A 14,213-nucleotide genomic window follows, 5' to 3' on the forward strand; every position below is an offset into this window, starting at 1 on the left:
AGTAATAAATGTTATTTGCAGTTAACAATTTTCTTTTTTCTTTATTACAATATTTATGGCAAGACTAGGTATACAGTAAATGTTATTCTGCCTCCCTTTGTACACCTAATATTTATCCTTTACCTAAGGGGTTGCCTGGAATAAATCACTCTAAAGTGATAAGGCCGACCCGTTATACATTATCTTTACCTATTGTTTATATTTTCTTTTTCTTTTTTCTTCTTTCTATAATTAATGTGTAATAAAAGTGTTAAAAAAAAATAAATATATTAAAAAATATGCCATAAACGGGCAACTGAGTTGGTGGTTCATCCGATGGTAGGCGATCACCACCGCTCATGAACATTCACAGATGTAGTGTCTCAACGAATCAGGGGACCGCTTATCAGGGGAACGGGAAAGGAAAGGGATTATCGACTGGAAAGGGGCCTGTTAAGCTTAAATAGTTTTTCATCGTTTTGCTTTTATTTATGGCGTATAAAATTTCTATCAAATGCCCATACAAATCTCGTATCTAATATAAAATCAATCAACAAACACTATTTCAAAAACATTAAAAACAACCATATAACCGCTTTCGACAACTAAAATAATACAATTTCCACGCTTCAACGCGACATGCCGTCCCTTTCCCACATATCACGTTAGAACGAGACAGAGCACGTCTGTAACACGACATGTGACGTCACGTAATGGCGGCGCAGCCTTGAAAATAACAGCAGTGATAAGAGCACACGTTGAGAATTTTCGTAAACTATCACCAGTAAAACTTGGACAAATTTCACGGAAGGTTTTCTTCGGAAATTGTGTACATTTCGTCGATTTTAAAACGATTTTTTCATTAAAACCGTCGCTAATTAATATATATTTAATGTTCGAAAAATCAGCATAGAAATCGAGTTTAAATAAAATTCGATAATTCGTTTTGGCGCGAATACAGAATGTGTGATGTTTAAATATTAGGTTTCTCTTAATGTTTAAATTTTCAATACTATTTCCTTTGACAAAAACCTTCACTTGCCGATATTAAATATCTACAATAAATGATACAATAAACTAGCTGCACGCCCCGGCTTCGCCCGGGTAGCTAATACCGTTATTGAAATGATAAAATCCTATGTTTTAAGCTAAATCAAACTGCACATGGTGTGCAGTTTTGATTAAAATCGGTTGAGTGGTTTTGGAGTCCAGTTGCGGACAAACACGTGATTTATATATACTACTAGGTGACCCGGCAAACGCTGTTCTGCCTTACTCTTATCATTTAGGTGTATGATAAATAGACGTTGGCCGATTCTCAGACATACCCAATATGCACAGAAAATTTCATGAGGATCGGTTCAGCCGTTACGGAGAAGTATAATTATCATTGTGACAAGAGAATCTTATATACAACAAGAAGAAAAGATGAAGATAATTAAAAAGACATTATGACATAAATTATGTTGCGGGTTTCATTCAAAATCGGTCAAAATATATTAAACTAGACGCTCGTCCCGGCGCCGCCCGGATATCAAGATTCCTGTTTACCCCAAAGGAGCATTTAATCGGAATAAAAAAATCCTATCACCGAAATCAGATCATACCCTGTCTGTATACTAAATTACATCAAAATACGTTCACTAGTTTCAGCGTGATCCACGGACAAACAAACTTTTCAATTTATAATATTACTGTGATATAGCATACACTTTCTACAAATAAATAAAATCACGCTTTTTTATCAATTACAATAAAAGCTTATCAATAAATCAGTTTAAACGACTGATAACAGGCCTACCCAATTATACAGTGGGGTCAATGCACTTTATCATAACCAATTTTAGCATCTAGTAAGTCTAAGCTTGCTAAGGTACCGTATCCTGGTAAAACGGAACCCGGGACATTATAAGACCGCTGTCCGTCTGTGTGTCTCTGTGTATGTCACGAACCGTGATAGCTAGACAGTTGAATTTTTCAGACATGATGTATATATATTACCGCTATTGCAACGAATAATAAAAAAATCGAGGTTAAGCAGCGGTTGGCACGGTCATAAATTGGATGGGTGGCCAATTTTTCGCAGTAACACCATTAGCTTATTTGTACGGAAGACTTGGTGTCGCAAGTCAGACTCGCACTTGACCGTTTTTTATTTCTTGATTAACATGAATATCCTTTCTAATATTATAAAAGCGAAAGTTTTTAATAATGTGTGCCCGTGTTTGTTAGTTACTCTTTCACGCGAAAATAACGTAGCGGATTTTGATGATACTTTGCAGTTGTGTAGTTTATGTACCAGGATAACACATAAACTACGAAAATTGTTCTTAAAATTAAATGCTCTAACTGTGTGTGTTCAAACCTTATACCTCTCGAGGATCAGTAATCCTACTAATATTATAAATGCAAAAGATTGTAAGGATGTGTGTGTATTTGTTACTCTTTCACGCAAATACTACTGAACCGATTGCAATGAAATTTGGTACGTAGACAGCTGGACAACTGGAATAACATATAGGCAACTTTTTATTCCGATATTCCTACGGGATACGGATTTACGCGGGTGAAACTGCGGGGCGCAACTAGTAATACAATAATTTCATTAGTTCATCTTATCATCCTGATTAGGACACCGGGATCAATAATTACCTTACGAATACTCCTCAAAAGAACAAGTGAGACAATTTAGTTGATTCTATGATTTTCTTTACTTATTTTGTTATTTAATAATTAAAATATTGTTATGGACACACAAACCTCATGTAATTTCATAAATATATTCATTAAAATTTTGATTTTAAGCGGCACGAATTGGACCAGCTCGCCGGGGAAGTACCACACCCCCACAGAAAACCGGCGTGAAATAGAAGCATGTTTCTGTGTTGTGTGGAGGAGCCAGAGTCTCGCTTCCATTTCCTCACCCTTCCTAATCAATTCCGGCTTTCCAATCGTCAATCCTTTCCTTATCCCTTACACCGTTAAGCGGGCAGCGCATTCGCAGAGACACTACCTCTGCTCTGTTCACGTGCGGTGATCGCTTACCATCAGGCGAACCACCAGCTCAGTTGCCCGCTATACATATAGTAAATTTTTTTTTTAGTGTGTAATAGGGAAGCTCTTGACTACCATCTCGCCTGCTGGTAAGCGTAGGTGTAGTCGAAGCGCGCTAGAAGGTACCTGTTCACTCTACCTTTGAAGATCCCCTGATTATACCCGTCAGGGACCACAAAGCGAATATTAACCACTCAACTAACCAGTAATCCATTTCATCATCATCATCATCAGCCCATACACGTTCCCACTGCTGGGACACAGGCCTCCTATGAGGGTTCAGGCCATAATCCACCACGCTGACCAAGTGCGGGTTGGCAGATGTCACATGTCGTCGAACTTTTGATTCTTGGACATACCGGTTTCCCCACGATGTTTTCCTTCACTGTTTTAAGCAGTGGTGATGTTATCCACATGTGCAGATAAATTGAAAATCAATTTATTTCCTACACGCTCGCCCGGTCTCGAACGCCGACTTATCGGTTTTTTGAAGTCCGAGGTTCTCACCACTGAGCCACCACTGCTTTTTAATCCATTTATTATCTGTTAAATTCACACGCTCTAATTATCAACAAGCATTGATAAGATGTTTGCATGTTATAAATATTTTGATTTCAATATGTATATCTCACGCGATTTTTAACAATAAAAGACTTCAAATAAAACATGCAATTAAAAAAGAAATAATTTACACTGCCACCAACTTAAACTGAATACGTGAAAAATTAAACAAAAAATTTAAGTCTGTGTGTAACATGCTTTTATTCTAAGTTTTATTTGTTGAATATGCCTAAAGCTATTCAAAGTGATGCTCAGAATATTATTCTTAAGGTTACACTGAAGCCTCAGTATCGATACACTTCGTTTCAGAGATAAATCTGTATCCCTATACGTATGAATAAAATTAAAAATTGACCTCATCTAGGCAATAGGCTAGGCTTCCCCAAATAAACCTATACTTTTAGCTAACAACCTACTTAATTTGCCTAATTCCAAACCAAGATTATCTATATCTGAATAATCTTTCAATCATTTCATTTAATCTTAATTTGATTCTCAAATTATATCAATATTGTAAATGTATTTAAATTTCGAACCAGCATTGTTCGACGAAGCCATTTTCAAATTCAAAATTCGAAAATTCTAAAGTCAAACAGCGCGGCTTCGTTCAGCCAATCGCGGCGTCGCATTGCCGCTATGAGAATCTAGGTTACGCGTTGCGGCGTATTGCGGCCATCTTAGTTACACGTGTACATGCTGTTTGTAGGAAAGAGGTTTTATAATATTGCATTTATTGATAGCCAGCTGACCTGACAGATGTCCTATCTTGGCGGGAACTGTCCACGAGATTAAGTGGTTTAGTTTTCTGAGATTTTCCAGTTTTCTGCGCCATTTTTCATCATTTTTCATTGTTTTTCGTATTTCAACCATTTATACGTAATATAAGAATGTCCATCCAAAATTCAATGGACATAGAAAATAAGTAAAGATGAGACGAAAGACTTACGTTAAAATGAATCGTGAACATCTCATCTCATAACGGATAAGATTTTCTTCTCTCTCTCTCTTCGATTATTTGTATGTAACGCCTGAATAGTTTTGACAGTAATTTATATAGTGTAAGCAACTTCATCTACTCTCTTAAGGAGATATTGCAGCAGTTTCCATAGCCGCCTCGCTTTTATTGTAGTGCAGCATATGCAAGCATGATGTCATATAGCCTATGATTTCCTCGATAAATGAACAATCCACCATAGGAATCAAACACGATTCGGACGTGAAGTTCCTGAGATATCCGAGTTCAAATAAACTTTTTTATAATATTTATTAATCGGCTTTTATTTTTTCGAGAATTACTTTGTTGATATATATATATGACATCCATTATATAATCCTCACTTCTTAATATTTAAAACAGATAGATAATTCACTGATCCATCAACGCGCGGCCCAAGCTACTGCACCGATCGGGATGTATTTTGGGATGCAGATAGCCACTATAATATAAGACTCCGCTAAGACAATCTACCCCCAGCGGAATAAAAAAGGGGATTATATTTATACCATGAAAACGTATCTTGAACACACGAAGCTGTCGGCAACAGCTAGTATATTGTGTTGTTTTGTGCTCATTGTAGCGGAGCGTATGATTATTGTGTCTAGATTTAGAGGAGGCTAGAGAGTGACATAGGCTCCCGTGGGAGCTTCCTTTTACTGCACGGGCGACTTCATGTGTTTACTTAGTGTAGTTGCATATTTAATTTTAATGAATACTTAAAAAAAAATACAGCGAACGTGATATGCAACAAAATTTAAGATTGTGAGGCAATGCGATTATGGAATACTAGCTGCGTCCCGCGGTTTCACCCGCGTAGATCCGTATCCCGTAGGCATATCGGGATAAAAAGTTGCCTATATGTTATTCCAGTTGTCCAGCTATCTACGTATCAAATTTCATTGCAATCGGTTCAGTAGTTTTTGCGTGAAAAAGTAACAAACACACACAAGGATGTCCTTACAAACTTTCGCATTTATAATATTAGTAGGATAGGACTATGAGTTATTATTAATTGTTTAATCTCTGTACTTCTATTGAATAGGAATATTATTTACTTTGAAGTAGCCGTTCAAATAAATGCAGTTAAAAAACACATTTTACTGATAGAATCAAGTATAATTCACTTGCATATACAGAGTGTAAGGTTAATAGAATCCTGGCGATCTTAATCAGGATAATAAACTGATGAAATTATTGTGTTGTCACCGATCCTAAGTGAACAAAGTTTGAATTCAATCTGTCCGCGAAGTGGGTCGAAATCGAGTCTAAAGGAGTCTGTTACATACAAACATACAGGAGAAGACAATAATGAATGTGTTGTAGACCACCTCAATCCTACTGGGACAGTTATGTCGAAGCTCCAATAAAGAATAATAAATGTTCTATTTTATTAAAAAAAAAATTATCTTTTTTTCTATTCTTTCAAAATTTCTCATTTATAAAGCATTTCAATGCTATAAAACTAAAAATTAAATTTAACAAAGGCCGCGTTCCATCGATACAATATTGTAATCATTGAAATAATGTTTCGTATTGGTTGTGATGGTTCTTAATCATCTCAATAGATGGCGTGGGGTGCCCCTTAGGCACATGAAACCGAAAGAGTAGAATAAATTTGATTACTGTGGCAGGATCACGGGTGGCCGAGAGGCTAGGCGTTGCTACGGTTAGGCAAGATACGCAGGTTCGAATCCTGCCTCGTGATCAAATTTTTTCTATTCTTTCAAAATTTCTCATTTATAAAGCATTTCAATGCTATAAAACTAAAAATTAAAAAAAAAAAATTATCGTTTCGAATATCTATATTAATTTAATGTACTCAAAGGTCGTAGTTGCAATGTACGTACACTTTTGAATTTTAAATACAAAACTATGGAATAAGGTATTTAAAAAATTACATGATTTCAATAAATAATTGGATAATAACAGAATATTTCATTAGATTAACGTAACTCTAACACAATTCTGCAAGACCTACATTCAATACAACGGAATAACATAAAAAAGCAAAAACTAAACCAAAATATAAATAATACCCACACCATAAATTATCAAACAGCGTTACCCGGTCACCCATCCAGCGGGCGGCCGCGCGCATCAGCGCTTGCCGACGCGACCGACCGCCTGACCCAGTTTCGTAGGATCGATAGGCTTACGTCACCGACATTGTTGCGTTATGAAAGATACCGGGGGCTGGGACAAACTATCGCATCATGTTTGAGTTGGAGAAACTGAGGTGGTTACCTGATGGTAAGTGATCACCGCCCATGGACATTTACAGATAATTCTCCAGGTAATTCTGCATATACGTGGCCCACGGTTATGATAAGGAAAAGGAATATCTCCCTATCTCCCTGTTTTAACTCCTCGCCCCGGCTCCGCCCGGAAAATCATAGCTTACACATTGTGAAATAGCGTTGCTTCTGTATATGAGAGTTTTTTGAAATCGGTAAGCAGTTTTTGAGTTACCATCATTTATATATTAAAGCCTATGTTATTAAGGAATAAGCTTCTACTAGTAAAACAAATATACTTATAGATTTTTAGTGTATTTCAACTATCCTTTGTAAAACATTAATTAGAAGGCTCTTATTTAGTCTGCCTAGTGTTATGCTACGAAATTATCTTCTTGATACTAATATTATAAATGCGAAAGTTTGTGAGAAAGGATGTATGTGTATGTGTATGTATTTTTGTTACTCTTTCACGCAAAAACTACTTAACCGATTGCAACGAAATTTGGTACGTAGACAGCTGGACAACTGGAATAACATATAAGCAACTTTTTATCCCGATATTCCTACGGGATACAGAATTACGCGGCTGAAACCGCGGGAAAACTAGCTGACTGATATATCAACGCACAGCCCAAACTACTGTATCGATCAGGCTGCAATTTGGCATCCAATTAGCCACTATGATGTAGGCATCCGTTAACTAAAGATGTTGATAAGTTCTACTCCCATGGTCGTAAAATAGGGGATGAAAGTTTGTACCTTAAAATCTATTTTAACCAGGCGGGTTTTATATGCTAATATCATCATGAAATCATTACATATAGTAATTTTGATTTAAACTGTGACAGAAATGTTCATAATTTCAAGTATTTAACACGTTGTTTTTTGCGCAGCGGACACAATTGCATATCGTGGCATTTTCAAACAATTGTGTTTGTTATTAATGCGACATGGCGGGAAGTTGCTGTGTACGGGTGTAGCGAGATAGCAAACGATCGAGTTTCAGAACAATCCAATATAAAATCAATCATATTATCCTATTTCCTTTTCCTCACCCGTCCCAGTCCATTCCTTCTTTCCTGTTTCCTTTTCCCTTACCCATTAAAAGCGGGTAGCGCATTCGCAGAGGCACTACCTTTGCGAATGTTCATGGGCGGTGGTGATCGTTTACCATCAGGCGAACCACCAGCTCAGTTGCCCGCTATGACATAAAAAAAAAATCAAATATTTCATGCTGTGGGGAGCTGGCCGAATTCGTGCCGAAGCGTGTGACTCCCACATTGCAATTATCTCTGTTTATTTCGCTATACTAATAATGTCGAAAATATATAAATTAAAGTTTCTGTTGTGGGAGTCGAGCAGGCTTCGTCGCGAATTGGGTTAGCTCGGACCGGGGAAGTACCACAGTCTCACAGAAAACCGGTGTGAAATAATAGCTTGCTATTGTGTTTCGTACAATGAGTGGGGGAGCTGGAGGCCTATTTCCTCCGCCTAGCCTTTAACAGTCCATTCTATCTTTCTAGTCATCAATCCTTTCTTTATCCCTTATTCCTTAAAAGCGGGAAGCGCATTCTCAGAGGACTGAGCATCCGCGAATGTTCATGGTCGATAGTGATCGTTTACCATCAGGCGAACCAACAGCTCAGTTGCCCGCTGTGACATAAAAAAAATTCGGAGACAAAATACGTTAACATCAATATTTTTAAGATATGCCTTATCTATAAGATAAAACGGAAGATAGCATGACTCGAATAACTATATTATCTCAATTCTTAAGACCAAAAACTAAATTTTATTCGAAATAATTCATCTGAAATCAGACCGAGGCTGTGCCGTGGCGGCAAATCTTAACAGAGAAAACCGGTGGAGAAAAAGTGAAGACCCGTGTCCTCTAGTGGGGTATGGGGCAGATGATATAATTCTGTTTCACTGATTGATCTTTATGGACCAGTAGGTGATAGGCCTTGTACCCTTCCAGACCGAGATTGCAGACAGATATTTTTGCTGTGGGCCTTCACCGGGAATCGGACCCACAGTCCCTCGGCTCTTCACCATTGTACCAAGCAGGTGGTAGAGAAATAAGGAAAAATATTTATTAGATAGATATGAACGTAATCCCTGAATGCTAACGGTGAAAGAATTTTTGAAATCGTTCTAGTAGCTCCTGAGATTAGCGCGATCAAACAAACAAACTCAGCTTTATATTATTTGTTTAAATACAGATAAGTCAACTTCAATGAGTTAAACGAAAAAATGTTTACCTGCTAATTAACTGTTTAATAATCAAATAAACCATCTGTATGTAACCGATTTCTTCAGACTCTATTTTAACCCACTTCAAACGGACATATTTAATTCAAATTTTGTACACTATTTCGAATTTGCCTCGGAGATAGAATATATGGTTGACTAGCGGTTCACCACGGCTTCGCCCGTGGTACATACATAGCCTTAAGCCTTCCTCAATAAATAGGCTATCTAAACTTGAAAACTTTTTTCAAATCGGAACAGTAGTTCCTGAGATTAGTGCGTTCAAACAAACAAACAAACTCTTCAGCTTTATAATATTAGTATAGATTATAGAAATTTTCTTTTCCTTTCTGCATGAAAGGACCTAACTTTAAATTATATGGCTGATGCCTTTTTAATTATCAAATATGCGGGAGGTAATTTTAATTTTTAACCGACGTTTTTACTTAGGTTATAACTAGCTGGAACCTGCGGCTTCACTTGCCTGGTAGTCAGCTAAAATAAGCTTATGTGTTCATCCAATCATTAATCCATATCCGTACCAAAATTCATACAGATCCCACCAGAGGTTTTTGCGTGAAGAGTCAAAACATCCATTCTTAAAAACTTTCGCGTTTGTAACTCAGTTCTAGCAGATTTTGCTTGCCGCTTCGCACGCGTTAATTCGGAGTAGTTTAATAGATATAATTATACATATAAACCTTCCTCTTTAATCGCTCTATCTACTAAAAAACCCCATCAAAATCCGTTGCGCAGTTCTAAAGATTTTTACATAGGGCCAGATAAAGCGACTTTGTTTTATACTATGTAGTGAAGACTAGACATGTGTATATAAAAGCTTGAATTTGACGTTATTTATTTATCTTCTTATATATAAATTCCGGTGTTACAATGTTAGTTACCGAACTCCTCTGAAACGGCTGGACCGATACTTATGAATTTTTTATGCATATTAGGTATGTCTGAGAATCGGCCAGCATTTATTTTTCATACCCCTAAATGATAAGAGTAAGGCAGAACAGCGTTTACCGGATTTATATTATTAGATAAATAAAACTGCTCAACAGAACGTAGTGAATCTAAATGAAAATAATCCATAACCATTCCCGTACAACTGACCGACTCTACGCCGCGTAGCAAAAGCGTAGCGGCCGCTACGGCGTAGCTGGATACACATAACTTGACCTAATTTTTAAAAAGAGCTCAAAACTAGTGCATCTACTAATTACATATTTAGCGAAGAATATTGATATTTACTAACCGATACACGTGACTGCGTGGATTTATACCAATTATTAGCTGATGAATTCGTTTGTTCGAACGCGCTTATCTCGCGAACGACTGGAGCGATAAAAGATCCTTCCACCGTTGGATATGAACGTGACAACTGAGTGCTATGCTATTAATATTATAAACGCGAAAGTTTTTAAGTATGGAGTATATATGTATGGAAGTTTGTTACTCTTTCACGTAAAAACTACTGAAACGATTACAATGAAATTTTGTTCCTAGATAGCTTGACAACTGAAATAACACATAGGCAACTTTTTATCCCGATCTTCCTACGGGAGACGGACGGAGCAGATGGAAGGCGTTAAAACTTCCGAGTTTGGACCACTGGACCATCCATAGTATTTTCCTTACGAGTAATTAATAATTAACAACCAAAAGAGTCCTGAATATCCTATCCTACAAATCCTACTAATATTATAAATGCGAAAGTTTGTAAGGATGTGTGTGTGTTTGTTGCTCTTTCACGCAAAAACTACTGAACCGATTGCAATGAAATTTGGTACGTAGACAGCTGGACAACTGGAATAACATATAGGCAACTTTTTATCCCGATATTCCGACGGGATACGGACTTACGCGGGTGAAACCGTGATGTGCAGCTAGTGCTTTCATAAGCCTCGTCTTTAGTAGAATGAAAAACAAACTTAGACTCATTTTAAATTAAAGAAATTATCAAAAGTAAAATGAGTTAGTTACATCACTTATAACTCAAGACCGCCTGAACAGATTTTAATGAGTTTTGTTAGATGAACATACAATGAAAAAAGTGAAGTTTTAAATTCTTATAAACTATACACGGACGAAGCCGAAGCGAGCCGCTGTGTATGATATAAAATAAAAAGCATTTAACAGTGGATACTTCAACATGCTTTACCGAGTTCTCATGGATTCCTTCATTAGAACTTGACCCAATTTAAATGGGACCACGCCTGAAGTGTCCTACTTTTAAATTGAAAAAAGAAAATTTTCCATCTTGCATTTAAATGGATATAAGAAAATAATAAGAGGTCAGCTGATTAAAAGTGCAAGTCGATTTAAACTACAAATTTTAAAATAAGTACAGATAGAAAAACATTAAAATACGAAATAAAAATAGCTTAATGAAATTATTACGCATTAGAGAATGAATGATTACGTACCTTTTACATATGCAATTTATATATTAAAGATATAACTTTTAATTAACTCGCAAGCGTTTATAATAGTAATAACTCTACATTCGATTGGCAGAGTTAATTAACGATTTTCTACTGTTTTCAAACTTTATTTTCGTAATGCTGTCATTTCGATACCACTAACAAATAGTTTAACATTAAAAAAACAACACCAATATATATATATTGAATACAATATGTAGAGTAAGAATTGTTATCAGTGTTTAAGATTAATTTCGTATAGTTTTATATAGATGCATAAAACGCGTTTTGATTATAAATAAAACTCAAAAATAACTAGAAAACAATTTCAGTACCAACAGTCGTAAAATATAACCTATACATAATGAAAAACAACGTTCAATTTAGCATCTGATAAGCGCTGTTCGAGCGTTGTTTAAGTTAAATTAGCTTCGAATTTTGAATTTACAATCTATTATCGAGATTTATCCTACAAGAATGTTAGACGACAACGATCATAAGCATAGTATTTCTCGTGTAGCTGAATTTATTTTTTTTTTTTTTTTTACGTTTTTCGCAATATCTGATTCGTTATATATTTGCACGTTAAATTGCCATCCAAGGACTAATAACTTCATGGGGAACAATTAAATAATCGATTATTTACAAAACATATTGTCACCTGAAACGGTTCATCTGGTTTCCCAGGGTAAGAGGCACTGCGTCTGTAATCAGGAGGCCTAGGTGGCGCTGGTGCCCTACGCCACGGGGCGAAGGCCGAGGGCTGCGGGGGCTGCGGCGTCGGCCACCTGTACTGTGGCGCCCTCCGGAACGGAGCCCTGTACTGCCGTTCATCGTCAACGACGCCCGGTGCGCCGGGATATTGTAATTCACCCATGCAAGCGTGCGATGCGTCCGACCCACAGCGCGGTCGGATCACGACTGTCGATAAGAGCCACGGGGTCGATGAGGTGCGCGCGCAAATTTGAAATGGCAGAACGTACCGATTTTTTAATCTGTTGTCACTTAGTACCGGGAAACGCCGCGGCGCTCGCGGCGTGACGTTTGGCAATCGGAAATCTTATGTGATAACAGTTATTCTGTTTGTCATTATATGTATATATAAAAGCAACATTTTTAGTTGTGTTGTTTTGTAGGCTGGAGTTATGAAGAGACTTATTTTATAAAACCTATATTAATATAAAATGTTTCACTATTTTACACGCTTTTTATTTCCATTAATTTAGCGCCTGGTAGATAATCTATCTAATATATCGTACAAGCTGTGCCCGCGACTTGGTTTACGCTTGCGTATATTCGAATATAAATTCAATTCTTCAAAATAAATTATTGCCTAAATATTGCCGAAATTTATGGCTATATATAAAGTAAATAATCATCAAAACACGTCTAGTAGTTTTTGAGAGAAGGCAGAAAACATGCATTCCGTAAGGTTTTATTATAATTTGGTCCAGTTGATTAGGACCGTCATGTAAAGTATATATTTATTTATTGAATACAATAAAAAAGCAGATTAAAAAAAACAACATAAGATGGAACAACAACTTTTGAGCAAAGCACAAAACACTTTTAATCAATAACAGGCAGGGGAGAAAAAAGGAAAGAAAAGAAAAATAACTATAGAAAAAAAAATAAAAAAAACACAATACATATTTGCTATGAATTATAACATCTGATTGTAAGCGATCACCACTGCCCATGAACATCCGCAGAGCTAGCCAGCTAGTGCCTTGTGCTGTCATAGATATGAAAACGACTTATAATAAGAAAAAAGGGAACGGAAAAAAGGGACTGGGAACGGTGAGGCAAAGGATATAGGCCTCCGGCTCCCGAGAAGTAGCAAGCTACTATTTCACGCCGGTCTTCTGTGAGGGTGTGGAACTTCAGTGCGAGCTGGTCCAATCATAAAAAGCTTCCTGCCGAAGTATAAGAAATGAGAAAATTATTTTTACTTTTACAGAAATTAAAATAAGATTCATTTATCCGCTTACATACACTAATAAAGTTTTTATATTTGTGTGCTTATGACGTTGTAGGCGGTAATCTCTGGTTCTCAATTTTAGACACTCTTCACTACATAGTATAAAACAAAGTCGCTTTCTCTGTCCCTATGTATGCTTTTTTCTTTAAAACTACGCAACGGATTTTGATGGTTTTTTTTAATAGATAGAGTGATTCAAGAGAAAGGTTATATATAGGTATAGGTATATGTATAATAACATCTATTAAACTACTAATACGAATTTAAAAAAGCTATGTTAGCTGTGTGTGTCATAGGCTATTTTGTTTACCGGATCCACCCGGACAGAGCCAGTACTCTATAGAAATAAAATAATTATTTCTATCTCTCCGTATTGAATTCTTGTGCCTTATAAATCAAGAATTCTTAACCTTAAATACTTAAAGCAGTAAATGATTTTATTATATAATTTAATGCGGATATCTGCAAAACCTTGCTGCGGAAACTGCGGCATAATGCGCTATCAACCAAGGTGCTGTGTCTGTGAGACTGTGTTATATATATGTTTTGTAGCTTAGCAGTTTGGTTCGGAGTAGTTTAATAGATGTATATATCTATATATATGTATAGTTAGTTTGTTACACTATTTATAAATCAAGAACCGATTTGGCTGAAAATTTTTTATCCCGGAAATCCTACGGGAACGGGAACATGTGAGGAAAATCCCGGGTCTATTCCTGCGACTA

At 36.5% G+C, this 14,213-nt stretch overlaps 1 protein-coding gene across 1 annotated transcript in view; it reads right to left on the bottom strand.

The window, feature by feature from the left end:
- Positions 1-12,450, bottom strand: part of LOC119838439 (cytoplasmic polyadenylation element-binding protein 2) — a gene marked incomplete at its 3' end in the record, with an annotated part of 52,292 nt that extends 39,842 nt beyond the window's left edge. Inside the window, exon 1 of the mRNA XM_038364386.1 lies at positions 12,169-12,450. Within this exon, the coding sequence (XP_038220314.1) occupies positions 12,169-12,384 (216 nt within the window). The remainder of the gene's footprint in view (positions 1-12,168) is intronic.
- Between the last annotated feature and the right edge of the window lie 1,763 nt (positions 12,451-14,213).

Source organism: Zerene cesonia, unplaced genomic scaffold (genome assembly GCF_012273895.1).
Source record: "Zerene cesonia ecotype Mississippi unplaced genomic scaffold, Zerene_cesonia_1.1 Zces_u003, whole genome shotgun sequence".
In the NCBI taxonomy this organism is placed as follows: domain Eukaryota; kingdom Metazoa; phylum Arthropoda; class Insecta; order Lepidoptera; family Pieridae; genus Zerene; species Zerene cesonia.